Source organism: Metopolophium dirhodum, chromosome 9 (assembly GCF_019925205.1).
Source record: "Metopolophium dirhodum isolate CAU chromosome 9, ASM1992520v1, whole genome shotgun sequence".
Lineage (NCBI taxonomy): Eukaryota > Metazoa > Arthropoda > Insecta > Hemiptera > Aphididae > Metopolophium > Metopolophium dirhodum.
Window position 1 is genome coordinate 21388386 of NC_083568.1, and position 24232 is coordinate 21412617.

Sequence of the window (24232 nt, forward strand, 5' to 3'; positions counted from 1 at the left end):
ACAGTTCACTTAACGATGACCAAATCTGTCACTCCAGGCAAATTATAATCTAATAATATATGTATACCTACTACACCATTTGAACGACTAGGTACCTAACCTACCTACAACTTACGTGTGTCATACGGTTGTGTACATAATGTAATACGCTGTATTAATTGTATAGTTGCAAATTACAATATCGCATAAACGATTGTAAATTTAGTTTGTTTGAACTATTTACTTTATAAATGTCTATTTAAAAACGTAAACTATAATGATATTATGTTAAGTATCGACTTTGGGCATCCTACATTCATTATTCATACATCTTATACAAAATAGTATACGTACCTATATATAATATTATAATACTATATAATATTTTATAGTTTTATACCTATTTGTGAAATTAGGTACACAGAATAGTTTACCGCGGTTGGTGGTTCTCATTGGATGTAAGTTAATGAGGTCACAAAAAACAAAAAAAAAAATAATTTTATTTATCAATTATACTTATATACGTCCATACAAGGACGGATCCAAGGGGAGCTAGGACCTATAGGGGACCAGCCCCCTCCAGAAGTCCAAACATATAATTGAGGAAAATGTATATAAATATTGACCTAATAATTTACCGTTTCGGAAAAAGCGACAATATGAAAAGAAATTTGGATTTTGTTACCTACCCATTTAATATATAAATATATAACCATTAGCGCAAATAGGGGGAGGGGGTTTGGGGGGACTTAGTCCCCCCAGTTCAAAATCTAGTAATTAGTACTAATTTTTATATTTTGTGGTACTAAGCAATATGGCATATGGGCGGGGGGGCTTGAGTCCCCCCCCTAAAAATTTAGTCAATTTTCGCCTATGATAATCATTAATATTTAATTGATTAATTACATTAAAATTGGGAAAAAATTTTAAATTAAGATTAATGTGTATATTGTAATTGTATTTGTGTTGTACCTAATAAAATTGTTGGGCCTCCCAGACTTTGATCTACGTCTATACATATTTTTTTGTATATTGATATAAAATAATGTGGATTCTTATTAAGGATATAAATAATAATCAATTTATGCCAAGAATTGTTAAAAAATTATAAGGAAGAGATGAAAAAGTGAAAAAAAATTGTGTACCTGAATATCTTATCGAATTTTCAACATATAAAAAAATTCTAAATATCATCTAATATTCTAACTTACCACACTCAATATCTAAATGTCACATACTTTAAATCCAAATGAAGTTGTTTTTACTTAATTTCTCATATTCTCTTTACACCTTTTGTACAGTTGATGTGATTTTTATCAAATTGTTAAAATATTTAATTTCTGAAACCTGCCGTTTTACTCAAATAGGCGTGCATAGACTTTTGTTGCAATGCTCATACTATATTACCTTAAAAATATGTTATTTAAATCGATAGCCATTTTTATTATCAATGCTTATTATTACCTAAAAAATAATAAGTTTTTCAAATTTTTTTTATTTTGAAAAATAAAATTAATTTCCATGAAAATGATATAATTTCATAATTTTTATCAAATAATTAAGTTGTAAACATTGATCGTATCTATAAGTGTTGATGCTTATTCTTTCTAACAAGTGTTAATTTGGGAATGTCAAGTTCTGCAAATTCCACCCAGGGTCACTAATGAACTATTTAACATTTTAAAATAATTTTTCAACCATTCAATACATCTAAAAATTCCAACTTCTATTTATACTTTTTTAAGAAAAGGAACTCAATTTTGTTTCAATTTCTCACGATGAAAAGTTTGTATTTTTTTATCATAGTTACTTATTATTAATTAACTTTACTATTTTCTTTCATTCTTCAATGATATTATACAATGTAGATTGTAAAAAATGCATCAATTTAAATTAATTTAAAGTACAAAAAAGTAGGAAAAGGAGGATAATTGATGTAACAAATCTAACATAAGAACCACATAAATTATTTTATTGTGAAAAAAAATATAATTTATTTCAATGGAATAAACCTTGAGCTGTGAGTGGCACCAATACCAGGCCTTCCGTGCTTCACTGGTTTGTAAGTTACACTGAATTCACCCAAATAATGACCAATCATTTCAGGCTGAAAAATTAAGTTTATATGATTAAATACTATTGCAGAGCAAAAATATGAATAAATTATTTTTAATTCCCTTTTTTTTTGTCATTGTAACATAGAAAATATTTGTCCAACAGTTTCAATAGTGTGATGTTAGTTTTAGTATTAGAGTGAATTAACCTGTTGTAAAATTTAAGGGTAAGATTATTATATAGGGAACGACAAAGACTTATTGATATTATTTTTTTTGAGTAAGTTATGACCATTTTAAAATGTAGTTTCAAAAAGGTTATAACTTACTTAAAAATAATATCAACAAAGTCCAAGTAGGGCCCTGGATAATAATCTTACCTTTAAATTTTACAATTTTACGGAGTGCTACCATTGGGTGACTTCCCCCTACCGCTAATCAACCCATATCCAATTTATTTATTGTACTACATGTAAATATAAATTTTTGTTCAATAAAAAAAAAAAATTTATAATAGGTCAGTTCACGCTAATATTAAAACTAACAGCATACTATTGAAACTGATGAACAAAAATCTGTTATGTCATACATGTGTGAGACGCAGACATTAGAGTGGGTACGACATCCTCTTATTAAACTACTCAGTATGATGAAAAAAGTAATATTCTACAAACTTTGATTTCAATTTGATTGAAAACTTTTCCATTATAGACACCAATGATACTGCCAACCATTTCAGGAACAATGATCATGTTACGGAGATGAGTTTTCACAGCTTCAGGTTTTTCCATTGGTGGAGCATCTTTCTTTGCTCTGCGCAATTTTTTCACCAACGCTGACTCTTTACGCTTAAGACCACCCCGAGAGAAACGCCTGCGAGCACGTGAGTGCAACAGCTCGATTAACTGTTCTCTAAAGAACATAATTGTTTAGTCAAAATGTGTTATGAATGCCAATAGATAATAATTTACCCCTGGATGTCCAAAAGCTGGTCCAAGTCAACGCCACGGAATGTGAATTTACGGAAAGGCCTTTTAGCCTTGTGCTCAACCTCTGCCTAAAACATAACCATTTAAACTGTAGTTAAAATAAACACACATATGGTGTGGAAAGTAAACCTAGATTTGTTAAATCAAAGGCAATGTAAAACTCAGGCTTTGGCAACATTTCAAGAGAGCCTGGGAGGGCTATGCTTTACTACTATTTTAGAAACATGGCATAAAAATATTGTGTTCTTGCTGAAAACTGCACATGCATACTTTACGTTTAACTTGTTATACATTAAAACTTATATAATATTTATCACTAATAATTATTGTCTTAAATTATTATTTTTCAATATTCGCATATTAAAAAGAATTAACCAAGTATCATCCCAGGGGATTCGATCGCTCCCCCTCAAAGCCACCAGTAGTGTACAAAACGTTATAAGCTTGTAACCTAACCGAAGTGGGACACGTTTTTGATGATCAGAAATCGACCAAATAAGATACAACACAAATACTCGGAACGACTGACATAGCGCGTGTAATACATGTCTGACTGACGTTTGAGGTGACAAAATATTAAATCAAAAGTTAGTTAATTATAGACCCTTTGAGACGCCCGTAAGGAAATTTTGTTCTTCGATGGTCTTAAATTGAATGTTAAAATGGTTAAATGTACACCGAATGGAATTTTCTAGAACGTTGGACGTTCATTTCGAATCGCCATAGGGTTGAAACAGTAATAAAACAAACTTACGGTGTTTTCGGCCATTGTGATGTGGATATCCGTCTAAACGTCTGTGACACGAACTAAAAAGTAAGAATTAAGATAGTAAGATATCGTGGTCCGTGGTAAATGGTAAATATGTATAAGAAATTTGTGAAACGACTTCACAGTGTCACCAACGGCACTGAGCGTGGGTTGAGTAATAAATTGACGTTCGTGTTGAGTAATAAATGGTAAGTCTTTGGAACTAACATTTTTAGTTTATCTTATTATCACTAAATTTGTTGATTGATAATAAAATATATAAACCACAATTCACAATAATAGATATTTTACCTTTTTTATATCCTGTATATCTATAATAATCGTGATGCATGAACTATGAATTATAAAGTAATAAACTTGCTGAGTACTGGATAGTGGATATTGAATAACAATTCTACAACAGTAAAAATATTTATTAAACAATAACTTACTAACAAATTTGTGAAATTATTTATTGTTCCGTAGAAGTAGTTTAATATTTGCGCTACCGTGGGAATATTTTTCGACGGTGTCATTACTCATTTGCTGAAGCCAATATTCAAAACAAAACATGTTTAAACCTCACCAGTTGGAAGTAGAAAGTTGGAAAGGCGATTGGGGTTTGCCATCAATCGATTATAAATGCCTCGAAGTTTTGGTACATTGATAATATTTTTTCAGTAATATCGATTTAATATAGTACATAAAAAACACTATAATAGAATACATTTTGTTTTAGGCTTTTGCTAGGTTTACAAATGCGCCAATTAATATATACCATTCGAACAATCCGTATAGGTCCGTTACTGGGCATTTGCCTGTTGTTAGTTATAATAAGCGATTATTAATGGATCGAGACAGTCTAATTGATTGTCTTGAGAAGCAGGTAAATTAATGCATAATAAACCGAACTCAACTTACTCTTCTAAAATTGTTTTGTGTTATGTTTTTCTAGAATCTCACACCAGATTTTGGCTTGACTAGTCTTCAATTGGCTGAGGAACATGCAGCTATTAGTATGATTGATGCTCAACTTGAACCAGCATTATTGTTTGCTTGGTAATCAAATTTAAAAAAAAAAACAATTCAAAATTATGTTTCTGTCTTATTATGTTAATTAATTTGATAATATATTATTAATTATTTTTGTACAGGTGGATGGATGAGAGTAACTGCCTTAATTTTACCAAACCATGGTATAGGAATGCTTTAAAATTTCCATTTAATTGGTATTATCCAAATGCATATGAAAGAGAAGCCAAGCACAAAATCTATACTTTGTACAATCATCTAGATTCTGACAATGATATAATGATGGAGGTAAATTAGTTAAAATTCAGTTTTAATAATAATTTATTAATACTAAATTATGTTATTCATTAGATTTACGCAGAGGCCATTAAGTGTATGAATGTGTTGGAAAGTCGTTTGGGCAACAATTTCTATTTCTTTGGGTCACATCCTACATTATTAGATGCCGTTGCTTACAGCTATCTGGGGCCACTATTAAAAGCACCTCTAACTGACAACAGATTGCAATCACATTTGAAGACGTGTAAACATTTGTGCATTTGGATAGACAGGATAACGAGAGAATACTTCAAAATAGATTGGCAAGCGCACAAATGCAATGAAAAAAAGAAACTAGAAGAGACCAAGCAGCAAATGAATGTCACACCTTGGTATAAGAGAGACGAGACAAAAAATGTTTTAATTGGAATTGTCACAGTCATTACAATGGTTGTATATTCATTTAAAATTGGTCTCATTAGTGTAAGTTATAATAAATATACTATAACTATAAGATTAACAGATTTTATAATTTGAGTTCACATTTTGTAGGTAAGCGATACAAGTGATGAGGAAGATGAAGATTGATTAATCGTAAAGTTTTTTAATTAGTCATATTTTTAATATTATTTTTTATGTTCCTGAATTTATTAGACATTAAATAAATGGATCAAATTACTTTGTTTTTTTTAACTAAATTACATTAATATTGAATTTACATCTAAATTATCTTTTATGACACAATAAAACATTTATTTGGTGGTTACAAACTGATATTGGACATCATAAATTCCAACAGGCTGGTTCTGTCTTTCATCATAATCAACCCATTCTTTTTCTTCTAAATTTACATCTTCGAATTTAGTGTTTGTTTCAATTCCACAACACTTAAACCCATTTCTAGGAGAAAAGTCAATGATTGATATACCACGACAATCAAATGTGACAATACTTTTAAATTTATTTGAGTCTTCTATTGTATACTTTGAAATAGTGTCTGGTAAAATATCTGAAAATAAAATAATTATAGCTGGTTTAATAATTAACGTTTCTATATTATGTAAGTGTCTGAAAATTTACCTAATGAACTGTCTCTTGAACACATTTTGCATTTGGTAACTAAATTTGCTTGACCTCTACTTCCTTTCATTGGAACTGTTATCTAAAACTTTTTTCAATTAAATAATCGGCTAAATTAATTATAACTAAAAATACTAACATCTTGAGATAAGTATATCCATTTGTCAGATTCTTCACCACAATTTGTACATCGAAACTGTAACGTTTTTTTTTAAAAAAGATCAATAGTTTTATTGTTTTAATTTGAATTCAAATTAAAAGTAAAGTATTTTGAACAATGATTTACTTTAAAGACATTAATATAAAACTAAATTAAATTTCAATTTTTAATTAAAAAAATCTTTTATTATACCTTTAAATACCATCGAAAGTCTTCGCCGTCAGGTGTTAGTTCGGTCACATTTTCTAAATTTGCTTTAATTTGTAATGCGATTTTCTGTAAATTAAAGAACAAAAATCACTAGATATATAAAATTTATAGTTTTCAAAATATTAAAAATTAATTCTGAGTTGCTGTTAATGAATACTGTGTAGCAGTGACGCTATTTAGGGGGAGGGGGTGGCAATGTGGTCATTTACCCTTGTCTGATTTTAAAAACAGCCCAATTGTCTTTGATATTTTTAAAAAGTATTTAATTGCGTAGGTACTAAGAAGTTATTGTCACAATGATAAATTGGTAATTACTAATTATTAATTAACAGTTAGAATATATTTATATTTAGTCGCACGTGAGGACGTGCATGAAAGTTTTTAGGTATGTGTGTATTTTAAGAAGGAAAAGGAACATAATATATTAATACGTGCTTGGGAGTAGTTGTTTTTTAAGTTACCTATTTGAGCTGGTACGTCAGAAAAGTTGTCCCACTCTATTAAAAACTGAAATGACACTTCCGCTGTGAAGTGCCCCTCTACTAATTCGTAATTTGTTTGTACATAATATAAATAATATAATACTTGTATCAAATTTGGTTATGAATGTTATATCAAAATCAAATAGACAGATTTTGAATAATAAAAAAAATTATGTAGTTTAAATATAGTACTTACAACCATTATGCTTTGGATATTGACTGATAATTGATGATTATAAAAATATATAAAAAAAATTATAAACTAGGTGGTGAGTTAAATTATTTGAGGATGACAGAAAATGGAAATACAGATTTAAGGATTTAATATTGAATAAATTAGAATTTAGAATAAATATTATTAATTATTATCTACCAAACTGAATGAAAATGATAAGGATACCAAACGCCAGATAAGAAAAACGTATCGAAAAAAACGCATGATTAAATTTAATGGCAACGGCCAAAGGGGGTAGACGGAAAATGTGTTTATTAATTATTTATTATTTATTATTATTCATGGTAATAAATTACAATTTATCATAGACCTTATACCTTGAATATAAGGTTTATGCAGTATGCACTTTATGTATAATAATTAATTTATAAAATTACTTTGGTACAATAATATATAATTATAAATACATCTAATGTCATAAAGAACTCATCTTCAGGTACCCATGTAAGCTATGTAATTATTCTAAATAAATAATTTGAATGAAGGTACATTTTTTTAGCTACTTATTAAATAGTATTTAAAAAATACCAACTGAATGAATAAAAAGTATAAAATAAACAATAGTTATAATATTTCCTATTTAATTAAAATAATAATTAATATAGATTGAAATTATTTCAAAATTCATGCGACCTCAACTGTTACCCATAATCATATTTTGATTGTGTGCTTTTTCTTGGCTTGTAACTCGATATAAGATAAAATACTCGATACATTCTCTACATCGTGACATATCTTTAATCGTGCTTGTGCTTATGGGCATATTAAAGATATATCTTTATTATCTATGCGGCTGCCCGAGTTTGTCTCCTGCTTCGAGCTTTGATTAAATACACAAAATTGTCGATGTTTCTATAATAATATTAATATTTGATACGTTTATTTTATTATAGGTGTGTGTCGTATGACTATTGACTAGTATTCCACATTTCATTGATACATGTCGAGATTTAGATGAATTCAATGATCTAAAATTAATAATTAATCTATAATTAATATTGGTCATATTATATTTATTCAGATCGGATGGTTATTGTCACTGTTACTAGTTACCACGGTTGTAGATATATGTGTATAGACGGTTTAAACGGTTTAAACCGTGGATGGTCCGATGGTTATCACTTATCACCTGTAGCTCTCTATCAACTGGGCGTGTTAATTTTATTGACTTGTGAGTTGTGTTTACTATTTACTATAAACATAATTCAATTATTTTGAACAGTTAACATTTAACAATGAACACCATCAATTGAGTTTGCATTCCAAGTTCGGGTGGATGTATATTTTACTTTAAACTTTTCATAAAACGGTTTGGACTTTTAATATTAATTTTTCTATTCAATGTGACCATCTGATGTTTAATAAAAAACACAACTCCTACAATTTAATATTTTATGTAGATTTTCTCGGTTAACAGTTTATTTGTTTGTTTTATCGTTTTTTTGTACACTATATACATTATTCATTGATTCCACTGATACCGTCAAAATGTACGCCCGAAGTAAAACTCCCAGTATGGGAACTCCGTCCGTGTACTCGATACACGCTAGTCATTTGACTCTCCGATCTTCTAACCTACGGTCAACGCGTTCCATGAAATCTTTACGTGTGCCATGGTACCAACGTCCTATATTGAAAGATGCTTACTTCCTTGATACACAGAGAGGTGCACTTGTCATTGCCTTCTATTCTCTGGTAAGCATTCAGTCATTCGGACAGAATCATTTGTACATTGGTTTTGTTTTTATTTTTAATTTATATTTATAATTAATTTTAATATGGTTTTAATGTCCACTAGTTTCTAAGCATTTTTACATTGGTGACGTCTGCGTTTGATACATATTGTTTGGCAATGGCTGCTCCTGGATCTACACATTATGGTTACTATGTTATGAGCTATCAGTTTGTATATGTTGGAAGCTCTTGGGGTGAATATAAATAATATTATGTTTTGTGTTCAACAATTTGTTTAATTACCTAATTCTTTTATGAATATTTTTTAAATTACAGTCAGAAATTTATTGGTCTTGTTCTCATTGTTTTCATTTGTTGTGGCAGCTGTTATTTTTGTGACAAGTTTGATTTTAATATCTGCATTACGCAAGGTAAAATAATTGTTATTTTCATAACTAATGTAATAATTATAATAATAATTTCTACAACTTTCAGGAGCATGAGAAACGGATTGTGCCTTGGTTATTTTCGTTTGCTGCATTTACAGTATTTCGATTTATTGCTTGGTTGTTTTCTTCAATAGCCAATGATCCCATATTTGGATATAATTTCTCCATGATTTTGCTGGGTGCATTGTTCAGTGTCATCAATGTATACGGTTGGATACTAGTATATTCTTTGTATTTGGAACTGTTTGATTTGACTAAGCTTGAAGATTTAGCACATTTGAGAGTATGTGTTTTATCATTTGTCCTTATGTAGACATTTACTAATTAATTATTTTATTTTAGATTGGAACTATGGCCTCGCTGAATGCATCTACAACACATTCTTTAGCTGGATCTCGTCCTACTACTCCTCATAGTACTGTTTCCACTGTTCCAGTATAACACGATACAATATTTTATTGGCAAATCAGACAGGGAAATGTAGTATTTATTATTTTTATTTTTAAACTACAGTATAGTCACTAATCTAGACTTGATACAGATCTGGTCATCCGGACTAGTGAGGTCTGGATTAGCAAGACTACTGTATTATAATATGTATTATTATTTAGACTTATGACAATGCGCTTGACACAATGTAATCTTATCCGTCCATTTTGTGTTCAAATGTTTTATGTTGACAATTAATCAGTATTTTATTTTATTCATAAGTATCGTATTTCATTTTTATACTTGAATACGTTTTATATCATTATTTTTAACATGGGTTAAATACATTGTAACTACATTGACTACTCTAATGCCGAGTTTACACAGTACAATATTAAATAAAACAAAAACTTAATTTTCTCATTACAAATATGGAAATCTAATTTTAATTATAACATAGCAGTTAACAATGTTTCCATCCTTTCAGATAATTTATTTTGTTTACATATTTCTTGAACTTATACTAAACATTAACACTGTAATAATGTTAATATCAAAAACAAATTTTTTTCGGAAAATTTTGTATCAAAATTGATACAATTATTCCTTATAATAAGACCACCCCTTCCAAGAAAACATTTTTTGTTCATATTCACTGAAACACAATCACTGTTTTGTTTTATACTTTATATTTTTATCTTTGTTTCCCGGCTTAACATATCAATTGACAACGTTTATATTATAGATTGGACTATACATCCAAATTTATTAGTGATGAAACTTTTATGTTATCCATATAAAAGAGAGACTAATTGAATGAATAAAACTGAATAGTATTTTCTATATGTATCTATACTCTATAGTTTATAGTATGCTTAACCAATAGTATTAATAACTTTTTAAGAACAAAAGTTTCTTCATTTTTATATATTTATTTTTATTGCACATATAATTTTAGTTAAGTTAATATTTTTTACAAATTTTATAGTGATATTTTATCAGTTACGAGTCACAGATAGTTAACATTTTTTTGAATTTTAGTTTTAATTTGAATGCAAGCCAAATTATTTTTTACAATATAATAATTTACTTAATTAACTGGTAGTAGCATTAATTATATTAGATAAAATGATACATATAAACTGTAAATTTGTTTTGTGAATCTCCACTTATTTTTATACATTTTATTAAAACTTTGTAATAATAGAGAGAATATTATAGTTTTATCATAAATTAAATCAAATTATTATATTTTTACATTATTTTTTTGTGTTTAAGTAAAAAACCATAAATTTATTATTAACATGGTTTAATAAATTAATAGTTATAACATTTGTATTGTTTATATTTCTTTATTGTTTATTATGTGCCTATGTTAATTTAGCTATTTAGGTATTAAGGGGGTTGCAGTCGGTTTTGTCAAAAGTCAAACCTAATGTAGATTTGACCAATCTAAACATTAATTTTGTTTGTTATAATGTTTTTCAATATATTTGAATTCCGTATCATAAAATAAACCTTAAGGGGCTGGAGAGGGCTCCAGACAATGAAAAAAATTGACTTTTAGACCAATAAGCTAAACAAAACTGGCAGAATTTGGTTGGTTTGACAGATTTTAATTTTGAAAACGGATTATGATTGATCAACAAGTTTACTAGGGAATGATCGAGGCGATTTTGAATATTCCAATTATTGTTAGTGTCATAATGAAAAATATTTTTTAATTTTTTTTTTTACCATATATTTGAGTATATTACACAATCTGTAATAGTAGTTACGATAAGCATATGAGCTGGATTATACAGTTGACTTTGAAAATGTGAGGATAGTAGCTACCCAGCAGTAACACTCGACGTGAAATTTGAATAATATAAATACAAAAATATCATATTTTTTCGATATTTTTATTCTTGGATATCACAGCTGAAAAAAAAAATATTCAAAATCGCCTCGATCATTCCCTAGTAAACTTGTTGATCAATAATCCGTTTTCAAAATTAAAATCTTTCAAATCAAATTCTTCCAGTTTTGTCTAGCTTATTGGTGTAAAAGTTTTTTCTCATCGACTGCAGCCCCCTTAACTATTATATTCTAACATTTATTATCAAATACAATTATTGAGTACAAAATTATTCTGAAACTTATAACTTATAATTCAGACTTATTATACTGGTATTTCGTACGTGGAAAAAAACGCTAGAAAATCGGGGGACTATACTATATATTTTTGTAAATAGACAGTTCCCCGGATATTTTTTATGTAGTAGTAAATCATGCCTCCCATAAATATATGGGAGGCATGATATTTTTAAAAAATAACAAAGCATGAAAATGTTGATTAATTACCTATGTGTTTATCGGGCATTATTATTCATTGTGAAATTGTGTTTTCTTCAATAATTGGGAAAATACTATTGGGTTATGAACATTGACATATACCTATATATGTATATATATTATATTATAACAGTATAAACATTTTTATTGAATCAATTATACTCTTTATGATACAATAAAAATTACTTTTATATTAATAATAGTAAAATGACCAAGGCAAATGTCCATCTACACCGAAAATAGCCACGGGGAAATAGTCGTACATTATTATATGATGTACCCAATCTCTTTTATTTAATTTGTTAGGACATTTTTATTTTGCCTATAAATTGTGTAGTATAAGATAATTAGTTATTTTAATCTAAAACATAAGGGCTGAGAAGATTTAGAAGTACCTAGTTTAATAAGAGCCTACCTAATATTCTTTTATTTACCATACAAGACACTTTAAATTCTTGAGAGGAGCAAAAATGCATACCTACTGGTTTTACAATGATGTGTGTTTATTTAATTTTTGTATTTTATCACGGTTTGGATATTCAACACAATTCAGGTATTTGGGTGGTATAGGTACTGGTACTTGTTTTGTCTAATATGATACCTACACCAAAATAAACTAGTCTCACACCATTGATTTTAAAATTTACTTTATATATGTATACTATATTTAAAAAATTAAAATCAATGGTAACACTTATGTCTTACGCATTACAGTTTGATTTACTAGTTTACTACGTACATTGATAAACTTTATACAAATATATAAAATTCAATAAAAAAGAATAAATGACATAACAAGGTTAACATTGTAAAATATGACATAAAAAACAAAAAATGTAAAACTATTAAAAATAGGTGAGTCTTAAAATTGAATTCATTGTCACGCCAATACGCCATACTTGTTTAAATAGTTGGTGTTAGGTATATGGTGTTAGGTATATGTTTTACATTAAGCTAAAACAAAAATTCAATACCTACCTAATGCTTGATCTAAAAAAATATTCACAGCCCTAATAATGATAATATTCCATTCTATATCAAGCGTAGAAAATATATTTTGTTGTGTTACGCACGAGCTATGACGTACATATCACATAATATTATGGTAGGTGGGTTTACGGACCATATTATTTATTATAGGTACCTATGTACCAAGGAACCTACCTACCTACCCTTAATATGCTTGGAGCGCTGCATACGCGGCAGGAATAACATTTCCGCGTCCCTGGGGGAATCACGGAGGATACCAAACAGAAAGTCTGGACAATACATACATGCATATATATATATATTATACTTATGAATAAGGAAAAAAATAGAATGTATATTACGAAATATTTTTAATATAATCGACTTCGACAGTATACCGCGCGCATACCCGTCCGTGGTCACCACAGAGCTCTAGAAGGTACATTCCTAATAATGCTGTTATTGTGGAATAATAATTGACTGGGTACATGAGGAGGTATTGACCAATATCATGAGTATTTTTGTTTGTAAGAATCGTGAGAAAGGTACATTTGATACAGTTTTGAGTTTTGACTATCCGCGATCCATTTATTATAGGTCTATGTGCGTCGTCTTTCAAATTATATAATAGGCAGTGGCGTCATTTGGGGGGTGGCAACTGGGGCATTTGCCCCAGTCTAGTATTTACATCAACCCTAAGTCAGCACATTTACCACCACCACCGTATTAATTATATTAGCTGTCGATTAAAATTACCTATTATCTTCGCATATTCCTCAATTCTTGTGAACTACGGATCTATCTTAACAAGTAGGTAATGGTGAGATCGAAGTTTAGATATATTTTTTTTATTAGGTAGGTAGGAACTTATCAATTATTATGGCTATAATATAATACTAAGTAGATAATTATTATTAAACAAGTTAAAAGAATTAATATGCTTTGATGTCAATGCATTCAATTAGTAGGTACACTATAGTAATCTGACAACAATATTACCTAACCACTATTGGGTCTCAATATAGCAGCTATTGTTATGTCAAAGATTATGGAGTCACACAAGGTAGGTACTTCACCCATCCTCCAATTTTTTTGTCAGCGATACTTGTCCCAAAAATTCTCGGTCGTACCACCAATGGATGTATTATAATATTCGTATATAATGTGCTTTATACCTACCTCCTTTTTGCATTTTGCCATGCTTATATTAATAAGCGAAGAGTTCCATCATTCCAAACTCCTAACTGTTGCCAATGATATGAAACTCCATCTTCGTGTAAGCTACATTTTCGACTATCACCTTCTCCAAGATAAAATTTATACAGATTAGTTGCTTGTCCGCTTGGGCCAGTCTTTTGGACTTCCCTTAAATATCCCTGAATGTATTCAAATTTACCCGAATAAACTCAAAAGTATTAAATAATAGGTACATAGAAGAGGCACCTATACTCTATATTAATAAAATTATTTTTGGATCATATTCCATCCCGTGAGTGGAAATGGGGGGGGGGGGAGGAAAGATAGAACAGCTGCCTCTCATAGATTTATAATTCTGTTTGCCCAAACATTATTTATCACGGCCGTATTAACTGATACATTTAAAAATAATTAATATTGTTACACACAAAGTTTTATATTATCGCAGTTTGATGTGCTAATTTGGCTATAACTCGCTAGTCGTTACAAGTTTTCTTTAAAAAAAAAATCGACATTTATTTTTAATTACCTTTGCCCCCCCCCCACCTCCCCTAGAAAAATGTCTGTGGGCGCCAAATGTGTTCTGGAAGTAGAAAGTTACTGTAGATGTGTCAAGATACCGCAGAAAACAGCAACGTCCAACTTCTACATTAAATAAAAGTTTTAGTTAGATAAAATGGTTTTAAAAAACCTAATTTATCTATTTGAAAGTTTCAAACTTGTAAATTATAAGTTATAATACAGGACTTAATTCAAGAAACCAAGACCATATCAATATAAGCTATAATGATTTTTACGACCTTTAAAACCTAGCTGGAACAACTATCAAAATTTGATGTAATTTAATATAAATACATATTTTAATGTACGTACCCTATATCGTTAACATTATAAAATTAAATTGACCAGAGTGAAAAAATGTAAGCCCATATCAGGTCAAATACCCACTGAATATAATATGTTAGGTATATGTTTATAATATGAACAATAATATTATAGTTTAGATTCTGAGCGACGCAATGAATGTATTGATTTTACAATGATATGTGTTTTTTTAAAATTTTTTTTGTGTCTGTCATTACTTGTTTAGAGCGGTAAAAGAGCTTGGATTTTCATCAACAGTAATTTTTCTGATAAAGTGAATCTAGTTGGTACTTTTTTTTTTTTTTTGGGGGGGGGGGGGGGGGTCAAAAGTAAAAATTTCCAGTAGCGACACGAAAAACAAAAGAAAAATTAGGGAAAAACGGGAATTTTTACGCAAAATCTGTTTTTGAGAAAATGGATTCTGGGTTTTGTGTAACTCTAAAACAAATGACCGTAGGTACATGAAAATTTGACTGAATGTTTATACTATCATTTTCTGTACACCATGACGTTTTCCAAATATTTTGACTTATTTTGAGCTGTTTACGGACATTGTCAGTTTCCATTTTTTTTAGTTTTTTTTTTCTATAAATATCAATAAAATTTTATTTGTTAGTTAAAAAAGCTTTAAAATTTAATAGAAGGCTCCTAGGTTATTGTTTCAAAGGCAGATGAAAAAAATTAAAAATCCTTAGTCACAGTTTTTATTTATAACCATTTAAAGTTCAAATCTTGACAAAATACCGAAAAATCACGAAAATTAGCAAATTATTTTTAGTTGAGAATTCACAAAAATTTTTTTTTTTAAATCTAAGATTTGAAAATGTAATACAAGATTATCCATAAGTTTGTCTACCTTATCAAAAAAAAAATGTCTACAAGAAAGTCAAATTAAATTTTTATGAGCGTTTGAAATTCGTATTTTTACAACATTTGATATTCACTCGATATCTCATGTAACGATTTTCTTATTTTGTTGTAATTAAAAAACGTATGATTGTAGATACTTGAAAATGTCACTGAATGTTATGCATTTATCTATACACGATAAAATTTTGAAAATAATTTGACTCTTTTGGTGCTGTTTACGGATATTGTAAGTTTTCAATATTTTTAGTTTTTTTTTCTATAAATATCAATAAAATTGTATTTGTTATATACCACTCTTTATTGTATACGCTCGTGCTAGATAGATAGACTGACGATTTATAGTTAGTAAAAATATAAGATTACAATGGTTTTTTTACATAATATACACTATACAGTATCTGATATAAGTATTCCTACCTAGGTATATTATTATACCTACTTACTCTGAAACTCGGACAACCAATATCTTTTCGATCATTATATTATATTAATCGATACAGTGTTTTTTTCGAGTTTCAGTTTTCTTTTATTCCAGAGAAAGCTATACGAGCACGAGTTCAGTGTCCACAAAAATTTTCCAAGTTTAAAGTTTAAAGTTGAAAAAGTCTTGATATTATTAACCCTAGCAAAAAGACAATATAATATAATTGCTACCTGCGGACTAAGTTTTCATTCTTAGCAGACATGAATACCTATAGAAGAGGAAAAAGGTTCTCCTGCAGCGCGAAAATCTAAAATTAATTTTAACGGAAGAAAATAATGTAATAAATCACAATATCAAAAGAAGTTGAATTCGGGGCACAGATGGTATAATAACATACTCGTAAAGTGAGTCCTTTAAGATCTTAATATAAAAAATATACTAAACCCCATGAATAATATATACTTGTACATGTTATATTTATTTTATAATAAAATCATTTTTTTGTTATTTGATTTGAGCACAAGGTAGTGGTGCAACGATGCGTATAGAGTTAATAAATCGTTTTTCGAAGGTAGGTACTATAATTTGTCAACCAAACCTCAGAAAATAATATAAGACGATCTAATGATTTTTTTTACTCAAAATATATTGGGGGCGTTTACGTTTTACTTTTCATTTCTTACTGAAAGTTATGTTATTTCCGTAACAAATGAAATCAAACCATGCCACCATGGTTAGGTGAATACTGTACCTATAGGCTATAATATATTATCAGTTATTTTTCTATTTAAAAATAACCATGGAACGTTACTCAATATTTTTCCTCTACATGGAAAATCTATAAATCATAAATATGTTTTTGTTAATAACTACAGTGTTCGGACTTTTCTAGATGAATATCTAGATAATTAGTTGTTCATCTTTTATCTTATCTAGATAAATAGTTACAAGGTATGCAAACGTTCATCTTAGATAATTTTTTTACTAATCTAAATAAATTCATCTAGATACATTTTTTATTGATACAAATCACGAAATTATACAAACGCATTTTAAATATTTATGCAAATCCGAACACTGTAATTGTTTCGGCTCAGTTTGTAATTGAATAAATATATAAAAAAAATACTAGTGGACTGTATAATTGAGTTATGATAATTTATTGATAATAATTTTGTATAATAAACACTATTTATAATTATGTTACTAATATGTGATTATTACTATACGTCGCATATTATATTGACCGGCATTGTCACCGATGCGTCGTCGAGATCGAACTGGCGACCCGTGCCTTTTATTACCCCATCTGGAATAACATAATAAATAATATCTCATTTTTAATACCTAATATAACAACCAAGATTTGAATTTCTAAAAACCCCCACTATATACACCACTGATTATATCATAGGTAGGTACATTTTAAATATTGTTAATCGTTGAGGTAAATTTTCAAAATGACATTAATTATTTTAGTTATACCTAATGTTATTTGTTATATACCTATATAACCCTACCGACTTAATAACCTACAGTAAAACTAAAAATAGCTAATGGCCTCAGCTGCCGGGCTCAAGATCAATTAAAAAAAAAAAAAAAATACCTATATAAATATTGAATGTTCTGTGTAAATAAAAGTATATTAATTAAAGTATTTTTATTATTACATATTCATGATCATGAACCATTTGAATTTATTTTGCCCTATTTTTTTTAATTGCTTGTTTTAGAATATCTTACCTATTTATTGTGCATAACAAGTGTATCCTTAATTAACAGTTTTTGCATTGTGCATAATTCGAAACAATTAAGTCCTATAATTAATGCGTAGTATTTACTGATGTAGTAGGTACTCTATTTTCAAATTGTGTTGTCTGAACACTATATTATTGTACCTACTATTCAGTAAACTATTGTTACATGGTCATATGGAAGTTATGTATTATAATTTATAGTATTTTCAATAAACTACATGTAATTGACTAAATAAATAATTAATGAAATAGATGATTTAATTATATACTAATTATTATGTTTCATATAGTTCAGTAGGTATTAAAAGTCTCCCTTATATATTTTTAACATTAATAATTTTTTTTAGTTAAATAAATTATTATAAAAAAATATACAAATTATAACGTAGTTATATAATTATTGTTAATTTATTTAAAACCAAAGATAAATTAACTGTAATTTATTCGTACAAACAAATAATATGATGACTGTCCAAATCCACTTTCGTGTCTGCTATATATAGATTATAGACCGCCGTATACCCACTCTGTACACTCACATATCAAAATAGTGATAAATTACAGAGTTTTGATGTATTCAATAAATTTTGGCAATTGCACCATCAACCAATTTCATTAGTTTGTTATGCATTTTTAATTTTTTTTTAAATAAACCCCCACTAGGCACGTTGATAATTCAGTAGGCAGGTACTTCCAATTGAAAACGTGGGTAACACTATACAAAGTGTGATGGAAGGTGAAGAAGCTTTTTCGAACCGATCCTTTCTCTATGGTGCGGATACCTCGGATACCTGTCGTTGGCTACAGTACCTATATTAAACTTTGACCATGTTCAGTGGCGTAAATCATTTTTTACGAAGGGCAAGCCTAGACATGCTAGCCGGCAACCACTCACTATCATTAATCATCTACAAATTACAATTCCAAACAATACGTCTATTTACTGCTTTATGAGTTAATCATACAACATTACACTTACAATAAAAATATACCTTAGTACCGGCTACTAATGTTCACCATGCCCCAAACGCACACACACACACACATGACACATACCTACCTAATATACCTTCAACCAATTTATTTTGCTCCTGGGGATTTGCGTCACTGTCTATGTTACAAATTAAGGCTATGTAAAATGTTTTATAAGCGATTACGATACCGTATTTAAATTCAATGTTTATAGAGATAAAAATGATATAAAAATATAATAGTTAAAAGATATGTACGGTATAAATCCAGTACGTGCAAATACAGTTTTTCCTTGTGTCAATACGTTTTACAAATAAATTGTAAGTGCTTACTTTCGGGATTTCTGGTTTTGATCTCGATAATGGTCATTGGTGAAATAATCATTTGGAATAAGTTATAATCTTATAAGTAATAAATTTAATTAAAACCATTGTTTATTTTTCTGATTGTATACGTTAACTGTCGGGGTTTTTGTACAATTTTAAACCCTATGATTTGACTATAAAAATTATTAGAAAATAAACATGGCGCCAATGTATATTTTAGATTTTTCTAAGTCTTGGCTCACCGTGGGGAAAACACTGTAGGTACAGCCGGTACAGGCACACAGCTTCACTTGAGAATAGATACGGTAAAATACCTACATATCGTAATAACGTTTACTACAAGTTTTTTTGCTTGTAGTACCCACGTATTCCAACAAGTCGTTAAACAATATTAAATTAAATTTTATCTATAACACCGAGAAGATGTTGCATATTTGAGTGACGATGTCGAATCCATATAATATGTATGCCTACTGCAGCCGCAACTAATGCAGTTAATTCTTGGCATTGATAAAACGATACATTTTGATAACTGTAGGTGTGCGTAGTATTGTTCTTGTTCACTCATCACACCTGTGAAAATAATGGTCACGGGATTCGAAAATTAAAAACTTAAAGTAATTTAAATTTAAATCTTCGCGTGGGGATTTTCCGTTCGAATCACGTATCACGTACGCGTCATGTCTGGAGGGGAATATAAAAATCACGTGCGTTTGTTTGGTGACCTAGAATAGCCATCAAATGGGAACGTGTACCTATCTCGGGCAAGTAGATTGGATTCGAAACGGGTTGATTGTCCAATATGTTACCGTACACGTGGTGGTTTATACCACAGGCATACAGTAATATGGGTTGCTGCGTTGACCACACGCCTGTTATTTAGATGGATGGACTATTTCCACTGTATTAGTTTCGAATAAATCTATAAACCTACACGATACATAAAACCGTGATAATAACCTAATATATAGTAGCATGATAGATACGTGGACGGAGTGGATGATTAAAATAAAAAAATAACAATAACAAAGCGATAAAACGATAAAATATGTATGTATATTATGTTATATATTATTATAAATATATAATGACGTGTGGTATATAAATGTACATTTTATACTTGATATAATCGTATAATTTAGTCTACGCATCAAAATTACTCATTACAACATTCATCAAAATTAATTTGCTTTGAAAAAAAAACACATATGGATAAATAAAAACGTTTAAGATTGAGTATTGTTTCGTATCGTGTTTAGTACAAACGGTATTATAGTAGTTACGTATTTATACAATAGTAATCTAGATGGTAGGTAGTTACCTGCAAAATCAACATATTATTATAAAACAATATAATAATTGTGAAGTATGTTATTATATTCACAGCAGGAATACGGTTTCTTTAATGCATATCATATCAATTAATTATTATAATTTTTTTTTTTTTTTTTAATAGGTACAACAACATTTTAATGATTTATATTAACGGCTAAGTCATATTAGCTTACCATTAAACAATACAAATCGTACAATGCAAATATTTTTCATCTAAAAATGTTCGACTTATGTAGAGTAACTCCATTTAAACAAAAATGCTTAATGTAATAATATTTTTATAACTATCATTTTTATAATTGTAATTATAAATATAATAATAATAATAAATTATTATTATTATTATTATTATTATTGCTGACATTTTAAACATAGCTCATGGCTGTCGAGTCGCTTTCTTTTGGACAACATGACTGACAACACGGGAACACACATTGAAGCGTATTTTTGAATGCTTCCCTGAAGTCTCTATTGAAGTAGGCATATATCAGAGGGTTCAGTGATGAATTGAAATAACCGATCCAAAACAACACGGTCACAAGTGTTTCCGGGAAGCTACATGGATCTCCGCATAAAGTCGATATCACATACCTAAAAATCAAATAAACAAATATATTATTAAATTATCTGTAGGTACCTACATAGATATTATGTTGGTATTGGACATTTAAAGGTTAGGTGTTTGTATATTGTATATACAATAATATTTATATTATACAATCTCAGAGTAAGTATATAATAATAAGTTATTAGAGGAAGAACTTCAACAATACAATAGGTATCCTCTAAAAAAAATACGAATTTAAATGAAATATTGGTCAAGTTGAGTGGACTAAAAAACTAAATAATGATATTATTTGATAAATGTATCTTGCACACGTTGAACATATAGTTAAAACAAGTTCAATGAGACAGATAGGAATGTGATTTTAGCGATAAAATATTAACATCATATAAAAATAAAATTTGTATCAATGTATAAGCTCATTTAATTTTGTATTAGGTATATTTGACACGTAATGGCGTATATTAATTATATTAATGCATATCGAAAAATATAACTGGTATAGTAGAACCTCGATTATCCATGGTTGCAACCATAATATACCATTTAAGCCTTAAGGAGTGTTTTGTAAAGATATACAAATTTCTTTTTAGTATAAAATATATGTTTTTGGGCTGGATTAGCTGGATACACGATAAAAATATGTTCATGACAGATTTTTTGTAAGGTTTTAATTGCCATAGTTACTTATTAACAAAAATATATTTATGGTTCATAGATTTTTCTTGTAGAGGGAAACATTTCGAGTAGCAGAGTGTTATGGTTCTATCAAACCAACCCTTTTTTAATTGTCAAAGAAGATCATTTGGGCTTATGTATCTAAATCAACATTTTAATAAGTAAATTCTGAGTTATTAAAATGTATATACTAAGGATAATGTCCTTAAAAATAATTTTAGAAACATAAGAAAATATATTTAATAATAAATCTACAGTATTTACTATTTATACGGACAATTTTTACAATTTTCACAAATTATAAAATGTTGTTAAATTTACATTAATTACTACAATTTTCATATTATATCATATCCTCCGTGGCTTTATATCTTTATACCTATTATCCTCAATACAAAATTTAAACTACTCAAAAAATAAATGTTTAAATTTTAGTTTATTTCAACATTTTTAAAACAGTCATCTGCTTTACAATTTACAAGAAAAATGGTGATTTTCATTTGAAAAAAATAAGTTGTCATCAACTGCACAGGCTATACTCCTTAAGTAGGTAGATACCTAGTACAAAAGATTAAAAGAATCTAAGTACCATAAGTAAACTCAGAAATTCTATAAATCATAATATAGATAAATTCATTACTAAAAAAAATCAGGGGTGACGCATATTTATGACCTGTACCCTACGACTTACCTATAATATTTTTGTTACTTTTAACTAAAGGTTACGAACAAATGTTATAAACCCTTTTATTAGTTTGTACCTACTAAAATAGATTGGCGACCATTTATGGCAGATCTAGCGTGTTGTAAAAATATAGATACGTAAGATAAAAAAAAAAAACCTTTGTACTCAAACATGGACTTTATTGACTTTAACCTAACTTATCTAAATTTATCGCTTGCCACGTGCACTTGTGAACTAGTCGTCACAATATTGCGCACTTATAATAATACTAATAAAAATAAAAATCATAATAACGCTAATGCTATTAATATTAATTATTATTATTTATTAGGCTTTTGATGACCGGCGCGCGTGCGAACCGGAGCGAAGTGTTGTGGCGCTGTGCAGGAGGGACGGGTGGACGACGACGGTCGTCGGTTGCGAATTCCTTACTCGAGGCGTAACCGCAGCCCAGACCCGTCACCGCCCACCACTCGCCGCCAACTGCAGCCTGCAGAACACCCGAACTTTTCGCCGGTCTCGAGGTGTTTATGGGCACCGAATCTCAACGGACCCGGCGGCGGGGAGGCCGTAAATTTCCGGAAAATAATAGGCCGGAACGATAAAAATCCGGAAAGTAAAATGTGCGGAACGTAGGATTCCGGAAAGTAAAACGCCGGAAAGTAATATCCCGGACCGTAAAAATCCGGAATGTAACACTCCGGAAAGTAAAAGATCCGGGAAGTAAAATATGCGGACCGTAGTATTTCGGAAAGTAAAAATCCGGAATTAAAAATCGCGGACCGTAAAAATCCGGAATGTAAAGTCCCGGACCGTAAAAATCAGGAATGTAAAATCCCGGACCGTTATATTCCGGAACGTAAAAGTCCGGAATGTAAAATCCCGGACCGTAATATTCCGGAACGTAAAATTCCGGAATGTAAAATCCCGGAACGTAAAAATCCGGAAAAAAAATAAAAACAATGATTCTCAAAATTGTTTGGTTATATTATTACTAAATACCTTTCATTTCATATTTAAATAACGTAGTAACTAAAATTAGTAAAAAGTATGATAAAAAGGTGGATAAGTGCACCATGGGTACCACTCTTTTGTACCTATAGATCATAGCATAGAACTATACAAAAAACGATTCAGAGAGGTGACTGTGTGACAGTCTACATACCTATACTTAGATTATTTATTCAAATTTTATAACTAAAAAAATGGCTATAAATAGAATTTCTTGCAAGTAAACTTGTTTTTTTGTTAAAAGTAGGAACATTTTGAGGAATCTTGTATTACATTTTCTAATATTAGCTGTAAAAGAAAACGAATTGAGATGAGTCAAAATTCTAAAATCAGATTATCAGAAAAAATGATTGTGGATTCCCGCACAACTTTTTTACACTATTAACAACTTATGTGGAATTTTGTATGATATTTTCAGGTTTTTTAATGGAGCGAAAAATGATTTGTCGACTTTAAAATGTTG

The 24232-nt window shown here is 29.2% G+C and overlaps 5 protein-coding genes across 5 annotated transcripts in view; 2 read left to right on the plus strand and 3 right to left on the minus strand.

Moving 5' to 3' along the window:
• Positions 1-1930: 1930 nt before the first annotated feature.
• On the minus strand, positions 1931-3935 carry LOC132951847 (small ribosomal subunit protein uS19-like). The gene is made up of 4 exons (XM_061023850.1): positions 3777-3935; positions 3005-3090; positions 2708-2945; positions 1931-2086 (listed from the first exon to the last, which is right to left on the minus strand). The coding sequence occupies exons 1-4, from the start codon at positions 3789-3791 to the stop codon at positions 1973-1975; spliced, it is 453 nt and encodes a 150-aa protein (XP_060879833.1). The 5' UTR covers positions 3792-3935; the 3' UTR covers positions 1931-1972.
• A 154-nt stretch (positions 3936-4089) lies between these two features.
• Positions 4090-5738, plus strand: LOC132951844 (metaxin-1). Its single transcript, XM_061023847.1, has 6 exons — positions 4090-4428; positions 4510-4656; positions 4726-4829; positions 4925-5090; positions 5154-5543; positions 5613-5738. Exons 1-6 carry the CDS (start codon positions 4342-4344, stop codon positions 5646-5648), a joined length of 930 nt encoding a protein of 309 aa, XP_060879830.1. The 5' UTR covers positions 4090-4341; the 3' UTR covers positions 5649-5738.
• Positions 5649-7406, minus strand: LOC132951846 (CXXC motif containing zinc binding protein). The gene is made up of 5 exons (XM_061023849.1): positions 7189-7406; positions 6493-6576; positions 6280-6336; positions 6141-6222; positions 5649-6069 (listed from the first exon to the last, which is right to left on the minus strand). The coding sequence occupies exons 1-5, from the start codon at positions 7192-7194 to the stop codon at positions 5813-5815; spliced, it is 486 nt and encodes a 161-aa protein (XP_060879832.1). The 5' UTR covers positions 7195-7406; the 3' UTR covers positions 5649-5812.
• A 973-nt stretch (positions 7407-8379) lies between these two features.
• Positions 8380-11111, plus strand: LOC132951845 (uncharacterized). Its single transcript, XM_061023848.1, has 5 exons — positions 8380-8922; positions 9026-9155; positions 9238-9332; positions 9397-9633; positions 9693-11111. The coding sequence occupies exons 1-5, from the start codon at positions 8716-8718 to the stop codon at positions 9789-9791; spliced, it is 768 nt and encodes a 255-aa protein (XP_060879831.1). The 5' UTR covers positions 8380-8715; the 3' UTR covers positions 9792-11111.
• A 9419-nt stretch (positions 11112-20530) lies between these two features.
• Positions 20531-24232, minus strand: part of LOC132951831 (octopamine receptor beta-3R-like) — a 192384-nt gene continuing 188682 nt past the window's right edge. Inside the window, exon 5 of the mRNA XM_061023832.1 lies at positions 20531-21421. Coding sequence (XP_060879815.1) covers positions 21196-21421 — 226 coding nt within the window. The 3' untranslated portion in view covers positions 20531-21195. The remainder of the gene's footprint in view (positions 21422-24232) is intronic.